We start from the raw sequence: 24,437 nt of genomic DNA, 5'->3' as shown, positions 1-24,437 counted from the left end.
TAAAAAAAATAAAATACTGTTTTTGAATATGCAGTAACAAAACTGTCAAAAGGAGTCCTTAATCCAGAGTACAGGTAGTTCTCACTTAATGACCACAACTGACTGGAATTTCAGTTGCTGAGCAAAGTGATCATTAAGCAAATCCGACCCGATTTTAAGACCTCTTTTGTGGTGATCATTACGGGAATCACCATGGTCGTTAAGCGAACCACATGGTCATTAAATGAATCATGCAGTTCCCCAATAATTTTGCTTGCCAGAAGCTGGCTGAAAAGGTTAAAAATGGCGATCACATGACCATGGGATGTTGCGATGATCATAAATGCAAACTGGTTGCCAGGTGCCCAGATTGTGATCACATGACCGCAGGGTTGTAAGTCCATTTTTTCAGCACTGTTGTAAGTCTGAACCATCACTAAGTGAATGGTCATTAAGTGAGGACTACCTGTATAGCCAATTCCAGTCTCCCAGAAGTTCCAGTCAAATCTTTCCCATTGCTGTCACTGATGGGACACATCATATGGCAGAAAGAGCACTGACAGAATGCCCCCACTCACATCTCACCTGCAGTCTGAAATAGTATGGCTGCTTCCATGAAGACTGTTACCTGTCCAGTGACAGCCCTGGGAAAGATATAAAACAGACGAGCTGTTTCCAGGCAGAGCAGCTACAGAGGAAATCCCTTCCATTCTAACTGTGGGCTAACATCACAAGAAGCGGGTGATATCTATCAAGGGCTGCAGAGGTTACATTGCAGCCCCAGATCAAAGTGGCTCGATTCCTGAACTTTCACAGCTAGCTTCTGTGACGTATTCTGAACACAGACATTAAAAGCACAGAAATGAAGTTGCCAATGGGCACAGCGTTAAGAATCAGAAGAACCATGTACTAAAGAGAAAGTTCATGCGTGGAAACCAGTACATAAAACCAGTTTCTCATGACTCATGCTTGATGAAGCCGAAACTCAAATTCTTAAATTGTCTTTGGTGACCTTAAACAGTGTTCTGCATTTTAAGGCAATCCATTAAGTGTAGTTTGTATTTTTCAGCATCTATGAATCATCCTCTGCAGCCACAATTATTCAAACCAAGCAGACCTACCTTAGGTAGGAGAAACACTGCAGCTCTAATGCTTTAGTTACTGCAGAAGCTCCCAAGCCTTGTTCTAACCTTATTAACAAGTTCTTCTAGCACTTACCACTACTTTCTTGCCTTCATGTTCCTGTTCCATATCTTCTCCATCTTCTTCTTCATCCTCATCCTCCTCTGCCTCCTGATGCAGATACAAGACATTCCTCACCCCCCGTGGTTTGGCTCTGATAGCCACCGTATCACAGCTGTCATCACTGTCTCCTACAGGACACCCAAAACCCTGTGTAACTCTTTCAGATAAGACTCCAGATTCCCACCACAGAAATTAAAGTATGACTTGATGGCCAAGTATTTCTGTTTAGCATCTACAGACCCTCTCTTTCTCAGGTTTATTGCTGCCGTGCAAACTTTTTGTTGCTTCTGCCCCCCCCACCCCGCCACCATTTCCACCCCAGAGAAAATTCTGCTTCCTTTGATTCTCCTGTCTAGCACTTTGCTTCAATATTAAGCATGTAAAAGAGAATGGCAGCAGCCATCTTTCCAGAGTCCTCAAACAGCAGGGGAAGTATTGGCCAGCAGCTTCATGACTCCGGAAATAAGTCAAATCTTGCCGCCAGAGTTTAGAGGCAGCCCGAGGTTGTACAAAGTTGCAACCCCACCATGCCCACAAACCAATTTAACTCAGGCTTTTAAAATATCTAGTTGTCTTGTCACTTGCGATGGCTAATAACTCCTATTTTTAGAGGAGTAGTAATAATAGTATTTTCAGTTCTGTACCAACCTTTAGAAAAAGCTGAGGCTGATGTACATTGCAATTTAAATACCTTAAAAGATAACAGATTCAGATCAATATAAAACACATCTTAGAGCCTTTTAAACAACTAAATATTATTAAAAGCTAGGCTGAAAAGAAGGCTTGCTTGATTGCCTTCTAAAGAAGGCAATTCCCCTGTTATTTACAGAAAGGGCTTTCACAACCCCTAGAGGTAAGGACTGAGAAGGGCCAGTTCCAAGTCACCAGCAGAAGACTGGGTGGCACCCAAAGATGGACCTGCTTTTCCTCAAATTGCACTCGCTGTCTTCCAAGTCTTCTAAGATCTCAAAAGCAACTTCTCCAGGATTGTACCTGACTGACAAGGCTTGTCTACAGCCCAGGCTGTTGACTAGCTTGTACTGGAGACTGACAAACCAACCAAGGGCGTCCCACCCCTGACACAACTACACAGAACAGCAAACCCCTCGCCACCACTCCATCTGCATGCCCCTTTTTATCACCATGGGGTTAGCAATACTCCCTTCCAATGAATCAGATTCAGCTGAGAGACTGCAAGTTGCTAACCGCAATATAACACGGTCCACAGAAAACTGCTGTCCAGTTCCGTTGTATACATGCAGCTGGTGATCTAGAACCACCTGCTATATTATTATTTCTTTATTCTTTATTCCTTTATGCTAGCGTAATGTCCACGAACGTCTAAATACTCACCCTCACTATCAAGGATGTAGTCACGTGGAAACATGATTCCACACCCCATAATGTCTCCTTTGTAGCAACGGGGACCAAAGGGGTCCCCCACTCCACTTCCATGGAAGATTTTGCCATCATCTATAAAAGAGAAAAGGGACATCAGCTGGCACGTGAAATTTCTGGATCTCAGAAAGAAGTTGCTGGAAGTGCTAGCAGTTCAAAGCCCACGTGCAGAAAGACCGAGCTACAGTTCCCAACCAAGCACCACTTCAGTCATCTGGGTAGACAGGCAGGGATGGAAAGGATTTCAGGGAATCTGGCATAGGACAAATTCGGTTCACCCAGTTGTTTAGTGAAATGAGGGATTTTAGCAATTGCCTATCTCCATTTTTCTCAACATTCGGAAGCTGGCCCATGAACATTCAGCACTGCTTTATTTTTCTAGGCCTTGTGATTCCAAGGCCATAAAGAAACATGTCATACTCCCCGATCCTGATGTCCTCAGATTATCCTGATCGACTCGCATGCATTTTTCATCGAACCCGTGTCAACAGACAGAGTGGCACCAGAAGGGAGGGGGTGTTACTTTGGAGTGTGATTTTGTTTGAATTCGTTTGTTTAGACTAGGCATTTATTGCCAAGGCCATCCGGGCGAATGCCATCCAAGCCATCCGGTGGCAAAGGGGGGAGTACATGCTTTGATGGGTAGAAGGGGGGGAAACACAGAGAATGTGAATTTTAAATTGTAGAATGTGCGGGAAAGCCATTCGCAACTTTGCTTTGTACCAGAAGCTTCCATTCATTAAACAGTTACTAGAACCCAAGTCTCAGAACTGTCTTTGAGTGAATGCATGAGCATGTGGATCATTACATAAAGTTGCAAATCATCAAATCAAGCTCTTCCTGGAGAATACACCACTTGAGAGGTGAGGAAAATGTCTAAAACCCTGACAACGAAACCTGTCGAGTCCTCACCCTCAGGGGATACCGACAAGACCATCCTCTATGGGAAAGCAGCAGTGGAGATGGAGGAGATGTTGGAAGAGGCAGAGAGTGAGGGGGCCAAAGAGAGCACGGGGACGGCGGCAAACTATACGGCCGAGTTGGAGACCACACTCATCAGCCTGGATCTAGCCACAGAACCCAGGACCCCGGAGATGCCTATTCTAAGCTCAGCAGCTGTGACAACTGCAATGGGGGTAGGGGAGCGAAGCCTCCTCAACCCATCAAAGCCCAAGTGAGAATCCGGAGCCCAAGTTCTCAGGGGTCTGGAAGTGAGAAGGGGGCTACCTCACAGAAAGGGGCGTGGAGGTGAGAATGTTTGCGATGGAAGAGATGATGAAGCACATGTCCAAGGCGATCAACTATATGGTGTTCCAGCAAGATGAGGGGTCGGCCAACCACTCCCAGCGGGCTTCGCCTGATTGCAGTGGAGGACATCGTCCCACAGCATCCCCTCGGCGGGAGGTGTCACCAGTCAGGAGCCATCGGAGTGGAGCAGCATTGGTGACCTGGGAAGCCCTTCCAAATGAGGGAAGAACACAAGGATAAGAGTTGGAAGAAAGGGGGCTGCTACAAATGCGGGAAGGACACCCACAAAGCCACAGAGTGCCCATGCGGAGGGGCTGCAGCAGTGGAGAAGCCGGGGGGAAATCCACTAAATCCCCAACGGTGAGGCACAAGAGCACATCAGCGACCGCGGTGGTGTGCAAGGAGCTGGCAGCAGAGCCCCTGGAAGACCTCGATGAGGACTCAGAGGAAGAATTGCAGCAGCAGGCGGGAAATGAGGCACACCTGGTCTAAATCACGCCCTCGAACAGGTGGAGAATCCAGGGCGCAACCCTTCAGCCTCAGAAGAGGAGAAAGAAGAAGACCCAATGGTGAGTGATGACTGCCCCACCTTGCTTATCTGGATCGAGGTGAAAAACCTAAGGACTCGGCACAAAGCCAATCTCACAGCCATGTTAGATTCTGGCTGCACTAAGTGCTTGATTCACCTGGCTCTCCTTAACACCTTAAGCCTAAAGGCAAGGAGACTTAAGCAGCCTATAGACTTTACCCAAATGGACGGGACAGTGGCTCGGGGGGGGGGGGGGTACAGTGGCATTCTGAACTGAAACTGTGGCAATGCACATAGGGACACACAAAGAGACTCTGCAATTTGTGGTAGCCCCCATTGCAAACTATTTAATCATCCTGGGTCTGCCTTGGTTGAGGAGCCAGAAACCCCAGGTGCAGTGGAAACAGGGGTTTTAAAATTCAGCACCAGATCTTATCATCCCGAGCAGCAGGAAGTCAAACAACCCCCAAGTCAGTTTGCCGGAATCTGGATCAAGCAGAGTCCGGCACTAATCACAGAGACTGAGTCCTTGATCCCCAGCCAGTATAGAGACTTTTCAGTTGTCTTTGATGAGGAGTCAGACCACTTGCCTCCCCACAGAAAAACAGATTGTGCCATTGAGATAGACCCCAAAGCCAAACTGCCAAAGCCAAAATTGTATGCAATGTCGGAAACAGAGAAAAAGGTGCTGAGGGAATTCATAGACAAAAACTTGGCCAGGGGGTTCATTGAGCCTGCCAATTCACCCATGGCTGCCCTGGTGCTCTTCAGGGCAAAGAAGGATGGGATCCTAAGACTCTGTACCGACTACAGGGGTCTCAACGCCATCTCAATTAACAATCAGTACCCTCTCCCCCTAATGAAAGATATGCTAGCGCATCTAGCGAAAGGGAAGATTTTCACCAAGCTAGACCTGAGAGAGGCGTATTTTAGGATCTGAATCAGAGACAGAGATGAGTGGAAAACTGCTTTCAACTGCCCCTTGGGTGCATACCAATACAAAGTCCTCCCCTTCAGGCTGGCTGGGGCCCCAGGAGCATTCATGCAATACATCAATGAGGTCTTACACGACCACCTCTATAAGGGGGTCCTAGTCTACCTGGACGATATCTTAATCCATACCAAGACTGAGGAGGAGCATGCGCGACTAGTTAGACAAGTGCTGCAGCAGCTGAGGGATGCCGAGCTGTATGCTAAACTAAATGTGAGTTCCATAAATCTCCGTTGGACTACCTAGGGTATCGTATCTCTGCTAATGGGGTGGAAATGGACCTTAGTAAAATACAGGACATTCTTGAAGGGGAAGCCCCACACACATGCTGCCAACTACAAAGCTTCCTGGGGTTCACCAATTTCTATCACCAATTTATACCACAATTTGCGTAGATTGCTCTCCCATAGACTGATTTGTTAAAAACGAGAGGGAGGGGAGAAATGCGCAAAGTAACCACCCCAGGAGCATGCTTAAATTGGACTCCAGAACGTCAAACCACTTTTGACAGCCTCAAAGCCCTTTTCACGGCTGAACCTATTCTGGCACACCCCAATCCAGAGCACCCCTTTATTATTCAAGCAGATGCCTCAGACCAGGCCGTGGGGGCTCTCCTGATCCAAAAGGACTTAAACCAGGTCCCCAGACCATACGCATATTTGTCCCATAAATTTACCGAAGCAGAACAGCGCTGGCATTTCTGGGAAAAGGAGGCATTTGCTATTAAAATTGCGCTCACCAACTGGCGACACCTCGAGGGCACCAAGCACCCTTTCGAAGTACGGACTGATCACAAAAATTTGCAAGCGCTTTGCACTCCCCACAAGCTGAATGGGAAACAGCTTCGGTGGGCTCAATTTTTCAGCCATTTCAACTTCACCCTAAACTTCTTCCAAGGCAAGAAAAATTTTCTGGCTGACGCCCTTTCACATTTACCTCAGCATAACAGTAAACAAACTGAGGTAGTGGATACAGTTTTCTCTGAAAACAATTGGGGCTGGCTTGTGTAATGCGTAAACAAGCCGCATCTCCAAAAGTGAAAGTGCACTCCGAGTTAAAGGAGGAACTGCTCCAGGTGTTAGCTAACAATCCTTGGCTACAATGGAACAAAACTAAGCTCACTGAATTCAATGACCTTTGGTATTACAATGACAAGCTATACATCCCAGAAAACCTACGCAAATTTTGCGACGCTCCCATGACAGCAAAACCTCTGGGCACTTTGCCTTCACCAAGACTCTGCATCTCATGAGGCGCCAATTTCAGTGGCCCGATGTGCAAACTTACATCCTCACATGTCCTATTTGCACCCAGGCTAAGCGTAAAGGGGGGAAAACTCAAGGACTCCTACAGCAAGTGGCTTCCCCTAGCACCTCATGGAAGAAAATTGCCATGGATTTTATAGTGGACTTACCCAAAAGCAAAAACAAAACATTTGGACTGTATTCGACTTGTTTTCCAAACAAGCATATTTTATTCCCTGTGCCAAACTTCCGACCGCACAGCAGCTTTCAAAGTTCTTTCTACAACATGTCTACCACTTGCACAGCTGTCCCGAATGCATGATTTCTGATTGCGGGGTACAGTTCAGCTCCAAATTCTGGAGGGCCTTTTTGAAGCTTCTTGGGATGCAACAATCTTTGAGCTGGTCAAACCATCCGCAGGCGGACGGATCAATTGAACGGGCTCAGGCTACTCTAGAGCAATTCTTACGCTGCTACATCAACTTTCAGCAGGATGACTGGGTGGACCTCCTCCCCTTCGCTGAAGTGGCTTACAATAATTCATTCACCAGAGCACAGGATTTTCCCCTTTTAAAGTGGTATCTGGCCAGGACTTTGTCCCCATTCCCCAGCTGCCGCTCAAGCCCCCCCGCAACTGTTCTGCTGGTGAATAGTGTGCTAAGGTAGCGTCCAACTGGCCGGTTGTGCATCTTTAACTCATGCACAACAAACATATAAAAAATTTGCTGACCGTAACAGAAGACCACAGTGGGATTTGAAAATGGGAGATAGTGTTTACCTCTCCACTAAATTCCTCAAATCAGAATAACCATCTAAGTAACTGGGACCAAAATTCATTGGCCCTTTCCCTACTGTCAAAGTCATCCACTCTGTTACTGCTCAATTACAACTGCCTCACAGTTTAGAGAGACTTGTTTTCCATTGCAGTCTCTTGAAACCTGCCTGGGATTCCTCCAAATGGCACCCAACTACTCCTGCACCGCCCATCATGATCGATGGCCACCAACATTTTGAAGTCAAAGAAATCCTGGACTTTCGTATTCACCGTGGCTCCTTACAGTACCTTATCAAGTGGAAACACTTTCCTGATCATGAATGGGTTTCAAGCGGCAATGTAAACACTCCTGCACTAACTCACAAGTTTTATTCCAAATATCCTAACAAACCTTCCCCCTCCTGACATCCCTCACCTCCCACCCCTTCTTTTCTCTATATTATTTACAATGTCTCTAACTTGTCTTAGTTTAAGGTTTTTTTTTCAGAGGGGCAGCATGTCATACTCCCCGATCCCGATGTCCTCAGAACATCCTGACTGACTCACATCCATTTTTTGTCAAACCTGTGTCAACAGACAGAGTGGCACCAGAAGGGAGGGGGTGTTACTTTGGAGTGTGAATTCATTTGAATTCATTTGTTTAGACTAGGCATTTATTGCCACGGCTATCCGAGCAAATGCCATCTGAGCCTGGTGGCAAAGGGGGGAGTACATGCTTTGATGGGTAGAAAGGGGGGAAACGTAGAGAATGTGAATTTTAAATTGTAGAATGCGTGGGAACGAAGCCATTCACAACTTTGCTTTGTGCCAGATGCTTCCATTCATTAAACAGTTACTAGAACCCAAGTTGCAGAACTGTCTTTGAGTGAATGCATGAGTGTGTGAATTGTTACAAAATGGAACAAATGATAAAATGCATGTGTTTAAGGTTTCTCCAACGAAGCAACTGGGGAAATACTGGAAAAGGTTCAACAGAGCATTTTTCTATCCCTTTCTTCATCTGACAGGAAATCCTTGGAGCAAGGCTCAGTGCCATTTAAACCAAGCTTGAATTTAAAGGCAAACCACTAGCAATAGGGAACATTGTGTAGGTGAATGCTTGGGACACCCATGGTGGCAAGTACACAGACTGAATAAAGGTGTTTCTCACCCAACACAGAAACTAAGAAGGCTGCCAGCGAAGGGGAGCCCCTTCCTCTCCAACAAATAGAAATGAAACTGGCCACTGGCAGTTATAGGAGGAACAGGCCACTCCAACTCTCCTCGCCAACCCCACCATACAATTACAGATTTTGTAATTGTATGGTGGGGTTGGCAAAAAGGACTATTTTGTGGGCTTATTTGCAAATCTGATCACTCCTGGATTAGCAGTTCTTCAGTTTATGACATTCTTGACTATGCTCATACCATAGAAGGTTCCTAAAATAAATAGAATTTCTCAATTCAGCTACCACTGTTATACACTCATTTCCCCAACCCACCACCCTCCAGATGTCTAGGAATACAATTCTCAGAATGTGTAGCCAGATAGCTAAAGGGTGAGAGCCATGCTTCTGAGGGGTAGTAACTTAGGGAATGCTGCTATGAAGCGCCTAATGCCCCTGAAGAAAGCTGTCAAAAATAGAAGACAATTAGTACTGGAAAGCCAGTATCAATTTAGGATTCCTTGTTCATGTAAACATGACTTGTGTACCACAAATAGACCATTATAAGCTCTCAATCTTGATTTATAAACAATTCTGATTTCAGGCAGGCCTCCTTTGGCAAGATAGCCCAGTAGGCCTACCCAGGACTGAAAGCTGAGAAAATTTCCTGTGGTGTCTATTTACCCTGCGGTCCCTCCAGGGCTAAACAAACTGGCCCGGCCAATCAGGCATTTTGCTGTGCCAGGCCAGGAAGAGGAAAAAAAACGTTTTGCCACCCATGATCAAAGCCAGACGACTCTGAAACCCAGTGGCCAGAACAATCCCTTTCCTCTGGGCAGATGAGTACAAAAGGAGAAGGGAAGGGAGTGGTGGAGCAGAGACCACTTGAAAGGCCCTGGGCTCACTTATTCTCTCTGACTTCAGCTATGCAGCGGATGCGGGTGCCCAGAACACAAGGCACGTGGCCAAGGCCCTTTGTCTTCATGAAAGAGGGAGGTTTGCTTGGCAAAAGGGCAATAAATATTTCCCCCTGCTGTCAAGGAAACTTTGAGAATAATCTTGTGCAAACATTCCAGAGCGTGTCTCAAATAATGAAGGCTGGCCAGTAAGAGTGCCTTTTAGGGAATCCCCCTTTGCTCAGCAGGCGTAAGGAGGAGGATCAAGGGCACAACAGCTGATGGGAGAAAAACAGGCCTGCCGTGGGGAAAGGGCGAAGAAGACCAGTCCTAGCAGGCCATGGGCAGGGGGTGGAGAAGGCTACTTTCTCTGTCGTTGCACTTTCCCTTTCCTTCAAGCTAGGCTGTGCAAAAGTTGCCTGTTGGAGTGATTCTGCTCAGAATGTCTCACTTGCTCAAAGGGACTGACCCACAAGTTCTGCGTGTGATTTATGCATCTCTGGAAGTGGGTTACTTAGAACCAAAATGATTCTTGGTGTTCTGGCTTCCAAAAGTGGGGTAGGGGAGAACAGGCAGCCCAGAGCCAACCCAAAATGCTCCAACCTAAACAGCACAGTGCATTCTTAAATCCTCCATAAATCCTCCTTGGGCAAAGCAGTTCAGTGTCTTACTCTAAAAGGGAGATCAAAAGTTAGCCCACACTTTGGAAAGCAAGCAGGATCAACAGAAAGAATAAACTGATTTTACTCGGCTACAAGTAAATCAAGTGCAGTTTTTCTTCTCAATGTATTTAATTTTTCCTCTCTGTCACATTAAAAAATTACAATTTGGTGGCAACTTTTGCCAGACTTTCAGCTGCAGTTGACCCTAGGGCCTCATGGTGCTCCTGTTCCAGAATAAGAAAAACAGTTCATTCAAGAATGTACTTCAACATCCATCTGAGTGAACTACTTTACTCTGTTAGGAGATGACACACGTTAGCCACAAACTGCTATTTTCTGGTGCTGGCTTCAACTCTTTTATTCTCATTGTGAAGTTCTTGAGTAGGAGGAGGACCTTTGCCTCCCTGAGGCATCATGGGAAAAAGAACCTTTCATTGTGGTTGCATGAAGTCAGCTAAGATGGCTGCCTGTAGTTAGTGGCTCTGAAACTTTCATCTTTTTTTTCATTATTTCTCAAAGCAGAGCTTTTACAGAGGCAAACAAAAACAAAAATAAAACACCCACACTGTATGAGCCAACTATCAACCGATATCTAAAGGACAGGCTTTTAGCAACAGGCCCCAACATCTGAGACGAGCTTTGCTAGATATATGGCCAGCTGGCCAAATCACCCCAGGCTAATCTGTTTTGGCTTCTTTTTAACAATGACTTTTGGCACTATTTGTAAGTAGAACTGCGTATAAGAACTGTTGGATCTTGTTCTTATAAGCATCCCAAATATGCTGAATTCTGAGGTTTTGAATTTCATCCTTAGTGTCTGATCCTGAAGCCTGAAAATACAACAACAGTATCTGATGAGATCAGAGCAGCCAAGAAGGAAAGAGTGAATCACTGATAAGGGGCAGGAGCTTTAATTTCCCCCATGGCTATTCTATTCTTCCCCAGATTAGTTTATCTCATCTATTGTTTTTAGAGTAATCTAGATTGTTTGCCAGGTAATTATTTTCTCTCTGAAGTACTCAGAAGCACACAGTGCAAACAAATTGCTTAACCACAATTTGCTGCCTTAGCCCTAATGAAGAGCCCACACAGATTGTTTTGTTGTTGTTTATTTGTTTAGTCGCTTCCGACTCTTCGTGACTTCATGGACCAGCCCACGCCAGAGCTTCCTGTCGGTCGTCGACACCCCCAGCTCCTCCAGGGACAAGTCCGTCACCTCTAGAATATCATCCATCCATCTTGCCTTTGGTCGGCCCCTCTTCCTTTTGCCTTCCACTCTCCCTAGCATCAGCATCTTCTCCAGGGTGTCCTGTCTTCTCATTATGTGGCCAGAGTATTTCAGTTTGGCCTTTAATATCATTCCCTCAAGTGAGCAGTCTGGCTTTATTTCCTGGAGGATGGACTGGTTTGATCTTCCTGCAGTCCAAGGCACTCTCAGAATTTTCCTCCAACACCACAGTTCAAAAGCATCGATCTTCCTTCTCTCACCCTTCCTTATGGTCCAGCTCTCGCAGCCATATGTTACTACGGGGAACACCATTGCTTTAACTATGCGGACCTTTGTTGTCAGTGTGATGTCTCTGCTCTTAACTATTTTATCGAGATTTGTCATTGCTCTTCTCCCAAGGATTAAGTGTCTTCTGATTTCCTGACTGCAGTCAGCATCTGCAGTAATCTTTGCACCTAGGAATACAAAGTCTTTCACTGCTTCTACATTTTCTCCCTCTATTTGCCAGTTATCAATCAAGCTGGTTGCCATAATCTTGGTTTTTTTTAGGTTTAGCTGCAAGCCAGCTTTTGCACTTTCTTCTTTCACCTTCATCATAAGGCTCCTCAGTTCCTCTTCACTTTCAGCCATCAAAGTGGTATCATCTGCATATCTGAGATTGTTAATGTTTCTTCCAGAGATTTTAACTCCAGCCTTGGATTCCTCAAGCCCAGCTTTTCGCATGATGTGTTCTGCATACAAGTTGAATAGGTAGGGTGAGAGTATACAGCCCTGCCGTACTCCTTTCCCAATCTTAAACCAGTCCGTTGTTCCATGGTCTGTTCTTACTGTTGCTACTTGGTCGTTATACAGATTCTTCAGGAGGCAGACAAGATGACTTGGTATCCCCATACCACTAAGAACTTGCCACAATTTGTTATGGTCCACACAGTCAAAGGCTTTAGAATAGTCAATAAAACAGAAATAGATGTTTTTCTGAAACTCCCTGGCTTTTTCCATTATCCAGCGGATATTGGCAATTTGGTCTCTAGTTCCTCTGCCTTTTCTAAAGCCAGCTTGTACATCTGGCAATTCTCGCTCCATGAACTGCTGAAGTCTACCTTGAAGGATCTTGAGCATTACCTTACTGGCATGTGAAATGAGTGCCACTGTTCGATAGTTTGAACATTCTTTAGTGTTTCCCTTTTTTGGTATGGGGATATAAGTTGATTTTTTCCAATCTGCTGGCCATTCTTGTGTTTTCCAAATTTGCTGGCATATAGCATGCATTACCTTGACAGCATCATCTTGTAAGATTTTGAACAGTTCAGCTGGGATGCCATCATCTCCTGCTGCCTTCTTATTAACAATGCTTCTTAAGGCCCACTCAACCTCACTCTTCAGGATGTCTGGCTCTAGCTCACTGACCACACCGTCAAAGCTATCCCCGATATTGTTATCCTTCCTATACCGGTCTTCTGTATATTCTTGCCACCTTTTCTTGATCTCTTCTTCTTCTGTTAGGTCCTTGCCATCTGTGTTTTTGATCATACCCATTTTTGCCTGGAATTTACCTCCGATGTTTCTAATTTTCTGGAAGAGGTCTCTTGTCCTTCCTATTCTATTGTCTTCTTCCACTTCCGCGCATTGCTTGTTTAAAAATAATTCCTTATCTCTTCTGGCTAACCTCTGGAATTTTGCATTTAATTGGGCATATCTCCCCCTATCACTGTTGCCTTTTGCTTTCCTTCTTTCTTGGGCTACTTCTAGTGTCTCAGCAGACAGCCATTTTGCCTTCTTGGTTTTCTCTTTCTTTGGGATGTATTTTGTTGCCGCCTCCTGAACAATGCTGCCAACTTCTGTCCAGAGTTCTTCCGGGACCCTATCTACTAAGTCCAGTCCCTTAAATCTATTCTTCACCTCCACTGCATATTGCTTAGGAATATTAGTGAGCTCATATCTAGCTGATCTGTGGGTCTTCCCTAATCTCTTTAGTCTGATCCTAAATTGTGCAAGAAGAAGTTCATGATCTGAACTACAGTCAGCTCCAGGTCTTGTTTTTACCGACTGTACAGATGTCCGCCACCTTTGGCTGCAAAGGATGTAGTCAATCTGATTTCGGTGTTGTCCATCTGGTGAAGTCCATGTATAAAGTCGTCTCTTAGGTTGTTGGAAGAGAGTGTTTGTTATGCAGAGTGAATTGTCTTGTCAAAATTCTATCAGCCTATGTCCTGCTTCGTTTTGTTCTCCCAGGCCATACTTACCTGTAATTCCAGGTGTCATTTGACTGCCCACCTTAGCATTCCAGTCTCCTGTGATGAAAATAACATCTCTTTTAGGTGTGTTGTCCAGTAGGTGCTGCAGATCCTCATAGAACTGCTCTACTTCAGCTTCTTCAGCATTTGTGGTTGGGGCGTATATTTGGATCACTGTGATGTTAGTTGGCCTGCCCTGAATTCGAATTGAGATCATTCTGTCATTTTTTGGATTGTATCCAAGCACTGCTTTAGCCACTTTACTATTAATTATGAAGGCTACTCCATTTCTTCTGTGGTCCTCTTGTCCACAGTAGTAGATCTCCCCCAACCTGATATCCTCCAGGTATACCAGATTTCAACCATTATAATTCATAGTTAGTTAAGCATGGATGACAGGTAGAAAGACGTTCCTGGGGGATTACTAGTAAGAATCACTATCTTAACCATGGTTTGCTAATGCAGACTTAATTGCTGTTATTGTGAATGATGCAGACTCAGATTTACTTTCACTATCTAGTTACAGGACTTTGGTTTTAGTGAGGAATCATTTTTTACTTCTTATTATGCTGATGGTCGCCCAACAGCTAAGTGCAAAACTACGCATATGATGAAAAAATGCCAGGCTACAAGGTGAAACATTTGTGCCGGCATGACAAACAACGGAGGTGAATGTGATACTGGAGTACAAGGAACCCCTAGCTGTGCTGAAGCCAGATCCCATGTGAACCTGAAACAAAATAGGAAGAGGAAAAGCAGGAGACAGGGATCCAAAGAGTCAACTGTTAAACTGTTTTCGGGAATCCCCCAGAAGGTAATGAAGAGAATGCTAAGGAGAAGCTTAAGAATGATCAGTGAGGTAACCAGAAACAGCTTCTTCAACACTGCCAGGACCCGTATTACAGGGAACTAGGACATAGCTTCAGTTCATGAGAGGTGGTATCTATGCTTGGCTGTGCCTTCTATTCCAATAAAAGGGAATATATGTAGCTCAGGCGCAAACAGTTGGGCTCTTGGTGTTCCCTAAGAATGGATCCTTACATAGCCAGAGCACCACCATCAATCATGAGATACAGATACCAGCAGGAACCTCAAAGTCTGTAAAAGTACAAAAAATTAAAAAAAAATTAAAAAAGGAAAAACAAAGCTTAAATCAGCCTATGAGGAATGCTAGCTAATAACTTCCAGGAGTAGATAAGTGGAAGATAAGGAGTCTCCTGACCTGGCCAGCAGTTCTTCTCTCTTAGAAGAACTATCAAGAAATACTGGTGGAAAATATTATTTTAGAGATCTTGTCCCTTTCTCATGTCCAGTAAGAAGGCTTGTTATATAATAATGCTGCCTTCTCCTTCTGACTAATGACATCCTATAAATTAAACATTTGCTGTTCTAAACAACTGAAGGTATGAATAGATGCCTTCAGTTGATTAGAGCAGCAAATGTTTAATTTTGTGGTGCTTAAATCATTAACTGCCCTAGCAAATTAGCTAACTATGCTGTACCTCAATTTAAACAATTAAGACAAGTAGACAAGCTCAGAGTAATACTCAGAAGTTGCTGCAAAGTGACAGGGCTCCTTTGCAGAAAAATCACTCCAAATTTGACATCACAATCTTTAACATTATCCACTGAAGACAAGAAATCAACAACCCCAACCTGTATAAGCATTCCGTATACTCCCATTTTCATCTCTTTTAGATGTCAGCAGAGCAACTGAGGATACGCCCTCAATCCCGACCTCTGCTCAGTCTCCTATCCGCTCCCACTGCCAAACCTTAACAGTTTCACCCAAGTGTTGATAGCGAGGTATCTTTTTTGTTTCCTCTGAAGAATCAACTACTTTTTATTTAAGAAATTTACACATACTTTCAAACATACTTAATCCCAACAGGATAGCTTTAAAAATAAACATTCAACAACTCCAAGAAACTTCAATGTTAAAATGCCATGCTGGCGCACAGTATGATGCACTAAATCTTAACATTCTGGATCTATCTGGAGACTGATCCCAGGACCATCTTCGCACCTTTAGTTCATCCGCACTGCAAAACCTAACCTTCATGTATTATGTGAGCAGTTACAAGAAGCGGGGTGTTGAAAGCAATAGACCATAACTGAAGGAATTCTCATCCTCAGACCAGGCTATTTTCATCTTCAAGTGCCTTCCAAAGAATAACAAGGGGCTCTCTGTTTGAAAAAGTATTTTGAAAGGTGATGTAACATTTTAAATTACTGCAATTATACTGTTTAACTTCTGTAAATTGCCACACAGCTGACATCTCCATGGTATTCTTTTAGAGAAAGCAAATACAGCGAAGTTAACCTAACGTGTGATTCAGCCAAACTCTTCTGTCTATTATAGTTGAAGTTGGGTCTTGGATACTCACCTGCATGGTAGGCTACAGATCCTCTGCTCCAGCCAGGGTGCCGATTTTTTGGATAATCCTAGAGCAAAGGAGAAATATAGCCAGTTGCACATCAATACATTTTCTTTGGCAAAAAATGCCACAGAGAAAATGAGTTTTCACTGTAGGCATGCATGAACAAACAAGCATGCACCTCTTTAGTGAAAGCTCTCACTGCCTCTGTGGACCCTTTTTAAATCTGCAAGTTGAAAGTTAAGCCAGCCAGGGCCCTTTTATTCCTCCCAACACCGGGCTGTGATTGCAAGAACAGGTTGAGGCTCTGGAACAGGCATTCCTGTGCGGGAACTGCAATACAGCACAGACAATTTAATCCTTAGGGATCACACTAAAAAATCTTTAAACCACAAGCAGTGGCAGAAGGAAAGGGAGGGAAGCCTTCCTAGGAACTGCCAAAACTCTCACACATGAGACCAACCAAAATCATCTTTTGAAGTTTCCAGAGTTTAACAACTACAAGGCACTGCTGCTCAGGCTAGGTGAGAATTAAACCTAGTTAAAGGAGCAAAAGAAGAATACAGCAAGATTAAGAAAGACTAACTATGGAGGAAAAAAATTAACACACAATCTTCATTTCTAGGTGCCACACTACCTTCCTGTAATTTTAAAATTATTTGTTACTATATTGTTTATCTTCCTCATGTCTGGAACCTCAGTTAGTGCAAAAAAGAAGGGTTTCTACAGTCGAGTCAAGCGTTAAGCCCTCCACAGCTTAGGCTGCACACCCGGGCACTAGAAGACGAAAGCCCTTGCTCAGCTGAGGATGCACTTTATACCGGTTTGTCCTTTGATAGTTCTAGGGACATTAGAGATCTCGTTTACTGTTTAACTTGCCTGGCGTCCTTTAGCACTGCGAGACTAGCATTTTCATCATCCCCAGCCACTGACTATTGTTGACTGGATCTGGTGAGAGTTGCAGCCAAGCACAGCAAGAAAGCATCTGGATGGAGAAAGTTATTCTCATGTGTTTATGTATGTTGCTTTGTACCCATGAAAGTCAACATACAAGCATTCTAAAGAAAGTCACAAAGGGTTATTTACATATTGGTGTCATTACAATTAGCACAGAAGGGTCATCGAACCCTGACCTTCCCTTCTCCCAGAAGAGACTGTGCGCATTAGTTTGGTTTATAGCTATTACACTACTATCATCACCTCCTGTAGTCTTCAAGACAAAATGCAGCATGTTAATTTTAAAGCCAGGATGACTTAAGTACAGTCGCTCCTCTTCACAGAACAGATATCAATTATACTGCATCCAACCTGGATGAATTTGATACAACATTTCTTCAAATCTTGGCTCCCTTAAAGCAAGGGTAGGGAATCTAATCCTCTGAACATTTCCGCACTACAATTCTTATCAATATTAAGGGCCATGCTGGCTAGGGCTGATGGGAATTTCAGCACAACCATGTTTAACCATTCTGCCCCACAATTTGGGGTGGCAGCAGTGGGAAGTACACAGATATATAAGGGATTTTTTAATGAGACGATCAGTTTTTGTATAGTCTTTCATTTTGTCTCAGGACACACATGCCATGGAAATGAGTCAGATGTTTTCAGATTTCATTCACAGAGGGTATCAGAGGGTATCTGCTGTTCCTGCATGATTTACTTGTCTGCTCTCACTGCTTTCATTCTATTTAATTTCTGGACAGACAATTCCAGCACCATTCTGCATCAGTCGTGGCCAGATCTTCTGTCATTCATGATACAGACATGCTGACCAAATTCAAGGATGCAACCCAAGCCAGGTAAAGCAGAAAGGTATATAGCAGGTTTTTCTGGCAGCATTTAATTCTTAATCACACTCTGAAGTAAATCTTTTAGTTTGTCCCAACTACCAGAAGTTAGGGAAGCACTTATCTAGATCACATCCATGTGGTTATCTTGGCCACAAAACAGAGGTGGTTGGCCACTGCCTTCTTCCAGGATGTTTTTCAAATTCCCCATCTCACCTAAAATTCTGGGATTTCCTAATGATCTCCTACCCAACTACTAACCAGATTCAATTTGGTCACTAGGGAATCAAGCTTGACTTGAAGGAGATTTTATCCATTACCATTTAAGTCAAGAGTTTTTGCATATTCTTTTTCTGCTTTCTGTTTCTGGCCATGGCTGAGACTCACTATGGCTGTTCCTGGTTTCCTTATAAAACGAAGCAGGATTCCCACAAAGCAGCTTCTAGTTATATCCATACTCCCTTGCCTGCCCCCCACCCCGCCCTTACTTAGGCACAGAGACGCACCAGATGTGGAAATGCCAGATCATTTCAGGGCAAGTTATTCTCCTGTGAATCAGGAACTCAAGGGAGAGTGAAAGGATGTTGATCCAGTTCTTTCTTTTTTGGATCTCCCATGACTGCTGGGATTTGCTTGTTGTAGCAAGAGGAGGAGGGAATGAACTGGCTCAGTCTCAAAGGCCACATGAATCCAGGCCATGCGTAGAGGCAAACAACAGAACCAGATGGCTGCGTCAGACAAGAAAGGAAGAGGGACAGGCGCCAATCCAGCCTCAATATGCAGTACAGCCTGGTTTTAATTTATGATCTGGAATTTGCCAGTAAAAAGAGAACCTAACTTAGCCAATCCGGAGCAGAAGACAGTGTGTATCTATAGGTTGAAGAGAGTGGTTGATCAATGGTGGTACATACATTTGCTAAGGGTTACCCTGATCTTTCCAGATGACATATTTTTGCTCTGATTAATGTCTGAAGGAGGTGGAAGAGAAGCAGTTAACTCGGAGCTTCCGCTTTGCAGACAGAACTTAGCAGGTTAACATAAACAAAAGTCAAGAGGAAAGAACAGCACTACCTGGTGACACAGCTGTAATGCTGAATACTCCTCATGTGTCACTTTAAAACTGCAATAATACCTAAATAGGATAGATGGCACTCATAGTTCATTTGGAGTGTTTTCCCTTGTTTAATTGTATTTCATTAATGAAGATTTCAAGTTGAACTTGAGTTTTATCTCTCCTTCCACCAGCCTATCGCCACCCCACCTTTGAGTTGAAAGGGGCCAGTTAGACCAATGAGTTCAATCCCTGCTCAGGGGAGGGATCAAAATTAAAGCATCATTGAGAAATGAATATCCAGCCTCTGCTTGAACATATCCAGTGAAGGAGAGCCCACCACCTTTCTGAGAAACTAATTTGGGTTTAGGGGAAATTAAAGGAAAGCAAGGTGCCATGCCCGCAGAAATGAGGAAGGAAGGGAATTCTAGTTTTTTACTGTATTTTGCAGGAGATATTGATCTGCCCCATGGCAAGAGTTAAATGGGAGTTGTGGCAGAAACCTACTAATGAAATAGAAGTCTGCACAACTGCCTGGTCTCAGGGAAATGGTTATGGCATGGCTTCATTACGAAAGCTTCATCACCAGCCCAGAGTTACTAAAATTGACAAATTGCACTAAGATGGGGTGAGGAGATTGAAAAAGCCCTCAGAGATAGAGTGCAAGCTTGGGGGAACTAGATTTCCTGTTGGTGAACCCTGATTTCATAGTATGAGAAAAAGAACAAGTAATTAGAAAAGGGCACCCTTACTACAGCATTTCTATGCAATGACCAATCTTAAAAAGACTTGCCCCAACTGCCCTCCAATGAGAGAAAATGTTATTTCCTTCATTAGCCATCACTACTTTATTTTAGGTCCATCCTACCCTTATGAATGCCACACAGAGACTATGTGATATGGTTTCTATTTGGCAGCTGCACCATGCAGTGACTCATCATTTCACATGGAGAGTTTCAAACGTCTGCTCCCTGGCTTGGCCTAACACAGAAGCCTCAAACTGGTCAAATTAAGCCCCAGCTTTAAGCAGATGCTGAGATATTGCCAAGCATCTTCAGTTTTGCAAAGATGTTAAAAAGAGCAAGGACTACAAGCTGAACTGAGAAACAAACTTAGGTCTTTTTTTTTTTTAGTCCTTGCTTAGCTCTTCCCTACAGCATCTTTTGTGGGCAACTGCAATTATTTTGTTGATGATTGTGGGCTTTTGTAAACCAGGTGGTACTTCCCCAGAAATAGAGAGGGAAACACATGGGAAATATTCCAACCAACAGCTTTGGCCTAAAGTTGTGTTGGTATTACACAGCCCTCAGTGAGCCATAACGGGCTGCACCACAAGGAAAAGAAGTCCTGAGCAGCTCCATGTTAAAAGGGAATTCTTACCCTCTCTCTCATAGGCAACACACAGCGGACATATATCCTCACACATATACAGAGTAGCTTCCCCCAATTTGGTGCCCTGCAGACGCGTTGGGACTGTACATCTGGGAACATTGCTAGTGATGGAACCTCTAAAGGCAGAACAGCACCCATTTCCTCCCCCAGGGCTTTTTTACCTTGCGGGCAAGGCCCAGGGCGATGTAGCACTTCTCTCCTGGATCCACAATCTCCACCTCAAAGTAGTGACTCCTGGTACTCAAAGGCTGCCGAGCTTGTGCAAGACCCACATCAATGATGCTCTTCCCTTTCCCTATATATTCCAAGAGCTGCAAAGAGAAGACAAGATAACAGCTGCCAGCCCATCTGGCCTGACACTCCATCTTCCGAAGTCACCACAGGCAGCCATAATCCTATCAACATCCTCTGTATTAATTATAGAGAAGCTTGACCAGCAAAAGAGCAAACAAGGGAGCCCAAAGGTAATTGAGAGAGCCATATGGTAAGCATTCATTAGACTTGGTCGCTGCACAGTATTTAAACAGTCTGTGTGCCTTACAACATGGAACAGTGTGCAACAACAATCAAATCAAGAGTAACATGTGAAACCACAAGCTGGAAAATCCTATCCTTGCAAATATCATATATCCACTTCTGTGGATATGCAAGGCTGCTTTTCAACAAGTTGGAAAATATCCCCAGAACAACAATGTTTTTGCTTTTCCTATTTTATTCTCCTATTTTAAATAGGCTACTGGCAACTGAAGTGGGAGTCCAAGATATGCGTCCACAAACCATTCTGTCTTATTTCACCGGAACCTCCAAGTTAAGAGGTTCTAATAATTTGGAAGATCAGCAAATCTTGATCTCACTACAAAACCTGAAATGGTTATAAATGTAAAACAGTACAACTAAGAGAAGTTGATTTTCAGAAATGGATATTGATTATAGGAACGTTTCAAAAAAGTCATTAAGCTATGTAATAGGTAAAGGTAAAGGTTTCCCTTGACGTAAAGTCCAGTCGAATCCGACTCTAGGGGGCGGTGCTCATCTCCATTTCTAAGCCTTGGAGCCGGCGTTGTCATAGACACTTCCGGGTCATGTGGCCAGCATGACTCACGGAACGCCGTTACCTTCCCGCCGAAGCGGTACCTATTGATCTACTCACATTTGCATGTTTTCGAACTGCTAGGTGAGCAGGAGCTGGGACTAGCAACGGGAGCTCACCCCGCCGCGTGGTTTCGAACCGCCGACCTTCCGATCGACAGCTCAGCGGTTTAACCCGCAGCGCCACCGCGTCCCATTTAAGCTATGTAATATATACCAGCAAATTAAACTCCTGTTCAGTGTATTATTAATTCTTGCTCCATTTTATTCATTTGCTGAGGCTACCCTTTGAGTATATGCCATCATCCTTTTGACACTGATTTCATAATGCAGTACCTTTACTTATATATCTATTCTGGTTTAAGGATTGTTTGTTTGATTTTTCAATTTAGGAAGTACTCCTTGGTTCCTTCTTTATTCCTCTTCCCTCTTGAGGGTGCCTTGTCCAGCAGATGCACATTACAGATTTTATAAAACTCAGACCAATTTCCCAGACAGGTTTTGAAGAAATATAACCTGTGCCTGTCCATATATGCAGCCTGTAAGTGATGGGATTGAGCTTTTGGCTTTTGGCAATAACCTTATCCATGCTTTCAACAAAAATATTCAGCATGAGAGAATATACATTAAACTTCACTGATGTCACTCAAATGAAGTCTGCAAGAGGACCGGATTCAGGATTACAGATGCACATAGCTTCCATATGAGCAAAGACCTGATGTTTCAGGGACCTTGTTTGCACGGAAGCCAACTTGCACATAATATATGCAGCTATGTGGGCAGTTATATGTGCCCCAAGAAGAATACATATTACACCTCTGCTCCGCTAGCTACATTGGTTGCCAGTCTGCTTCCGGGCCCAATACAAGGTGCTGGTTTTGACCTTTATGGCCCTTCATGGCCTGGGGCTGGGTTATTTGAGGGACTGCCTCTCCCCGATTACATCTGCCCGTCCCATCAGATCCAGCAGAAGGGGCATGCTGCGGGTCCTGTCTGCCAGGGAGCTACACTTGGGACCCAGGGGCCATGGCACTCCCCTCACAGAACATCATTCCCCCAAAGTGAGGTTGGCTCCATCCCTGTTAATTTTCTGGAAGTCCCTCAAAACTTGGTTATGCCATCAGGCCCAGGGGCCCCAGAGACTGGTGAGTTGTTGAGGTGGCTCCATTGCACTTAATATCTGCTGCCTCCTCTTTGCCTTTTAATCACAATTTTTAAAATTTTCTGGATTTGTTAATTGTTTTTTATAAACAGTAAGAACAGACCACGGAACAACGGACTGGTTTAAGATTGGGAAAGGAGTACGGCAGAACACATCATGCGACATGCTGGGCTTGAGGAATCCAAGGCTGGAGTTAAAATCGCTGGAGGAAACATTAACAATCTCAGATATGCAGATGATACCACTTTGATGGCTGAAAGCGAAGAGGAACTGAGGAGCCTTATGATGAAGGTGAAAGAAGAAAGTGCAAAAGCTGGCTTGCAACTAAACCTCAAAAAAACCAAGATTATGGCAACCAGCTTGACTGATAACTGGCAAATAGAGGGAGAAAATGTAGAAGCAGTGAAAGACTTTGTATTTCTAGGTGCGAAGATTACTGCGGATGCTGACTGCAGTCAGGAAATCAGAAGACGCTTAATCCTTGGGAGAAGAGCAATGACAAATCTCAATAAAATAGTTAAGAGCAGAGACATCACACTGACAACAAAGGTCCACATAGTTAAAGCAATGGTGTTCCCCGTAGTAACATATGGCTGCGAGAGCTGGACCATAAGGAAGGGTGAGAGAAGGAAGATCGATGCTTTTGAACTGTGGTGTTGGAGGAAAATTCTGAGTGTGCCTTGGACTGCAAGATCAAACCAGTCCATCCTCCAGGAAATAAAGCCAGACTGCTCACTTGAGGGAATGATATTAAAGGCCAAACTGAAATACTTTGGCCACATAATGAGAAGACAGGACACCCTGGAGAAGATGCTGATGTTAGGGAGAGTGGAGGGCAAAAGGAAGAGGGGCCGACCAAGGGCAAGGTGGATGGATGATATTCCAGAGGTGACGGACTCGTCCCTGGGGGAGCTGGGGGTGTTGACGACCGACAGGAAGCTCTGGCGTGGGCTGGTCCATGAAGTCACGAAGAGTCGGAAGCAACTGAACGAATAAACAACAACAAGTTTTTATTGTACGCCACCCAGAGTCACTTTTTGTGAGATGGGTGGCCACATACTGTAAACATGATGAATGAATGAATGAATGAATGAATGAATGAATGAATGAATGAATGAGCAAGCAAGCAAGCAAGCAAGCAAGCAAGCAAGCAAGCACAGGCTCTCCTTTCAGATGTTGGCACTGCACATATGAAAGCTAATGTCAATTAAGCACTGTTTGCAAAAGCAGTTTATTAGCCGTATTCATATAAGGAATTGTCTCATTACTGAACACCGGGAAAGGGCTGAACAGCCTCTAGCCCTATTCAAATCCTGTTCAAGGTGATTCACATCTAGTGGCAGGGAAGCAAAAATCCTATTTTGGTTTTTGCATTGCAAAACATCTTACATATTTTGACACCAAGAACACAGATAATTCTATGTAGACTAAGGAAGTTGAATAAATGTTCACAAACTTTTTTGCTTTGCATCATTTGCTCTGCTAACAATATAAGGAGCCAGGAGAAGCCAGGAGCTTTTTATGCGGAGCATAAAAGCCCCTATCCTAACAACTAGACCTCTTGTCCAGCAGGTCCTGATATGACAGAGCCTAACCTAAATGTTGTGCTATTTGAAACCAAAGAGAAATGTTGACATCTCCATCCCCATTGTTTAGGAACACTGTACCCAAGGACAGCCAAGATATATTGGCACCAGAGGCAGAACATCCCACAAGTGTCTTTTTTCTATGATGCTGGCAATCAAATACAACAGCACATTAAACTCTAATTTGCTTGGCCTTTCATGGCCACACCTAACACCAGTTTTGCCTGAGAATAGGGCTGCCAGTAGTACATTCCAGAGATTTCATGCATACCTTCCAGTCTGTCTTGCGAGCCATACTGGTTAGAAATCTTCTGTTTTTAAAGAAAAGCAAAGAGATTGCAGGGAAACATGGCCATGAGTGCCAGAACCACATGCCTCTCCTGGGAGAAACTGAAACTAACCACTGCATGTGCCCTTC

General features: G+C 44.2%; 1 protein-coding gene across 6 annotated transcripts in view; it reads right to left on the bottom strand.

The window, feature by feature from the left end:
- SPRYD3 (SPRY domain containing 3) overlaps positions 1-24,437 on the bottom strand; it is a 49,471-nt gene that overhangs the window by 2,218 nt on the left and 22,816 nt on the right. For all 6 annotated transcript variants that reach the window (XM_063293949.1, XM_063293948.1, XM_063293950.1 and 3 more), the window contains exons 7-10: positions 20,344-20,493; positions 15,962-16,019; positions 2,578-2,697; positions 1,198-1,352 (exon numbers count right to left, since the gene is read on the bottom strand). In XM_063293949.1, the coding sequence (XP_063150019.1) occupies positions 1,198-1,352; positions 2,578-2,697; positions 15,962-16,019; positions 20,344-20,493 (483 nt within the window). The remainder of the gene's footprint in view (positions 1-1,197; positions 1,353-2,577; positions 2,698-15,961; positions 16,020-20,343; positions 20,494-24,437) is intronic.

Source organism: Candoia aspera, chromosome 2, assembly GCF_035149785.1.
Source record: "Candoia aspera isolate rCanAsp1 chromosome 2, rCanAsp1.hap2, whole genome shotgun sequence".
NCBI lineage: Eukaryota > Metazoa > Chordata > Lepidosauria > Squamata > Boidae > Candoia > Candoia aspera.
The sequence above is the reverse complement of the archived record's forward strand: the minus strand, read 5'-3'. Positions and strand labels throughout refer to the sequence as shown.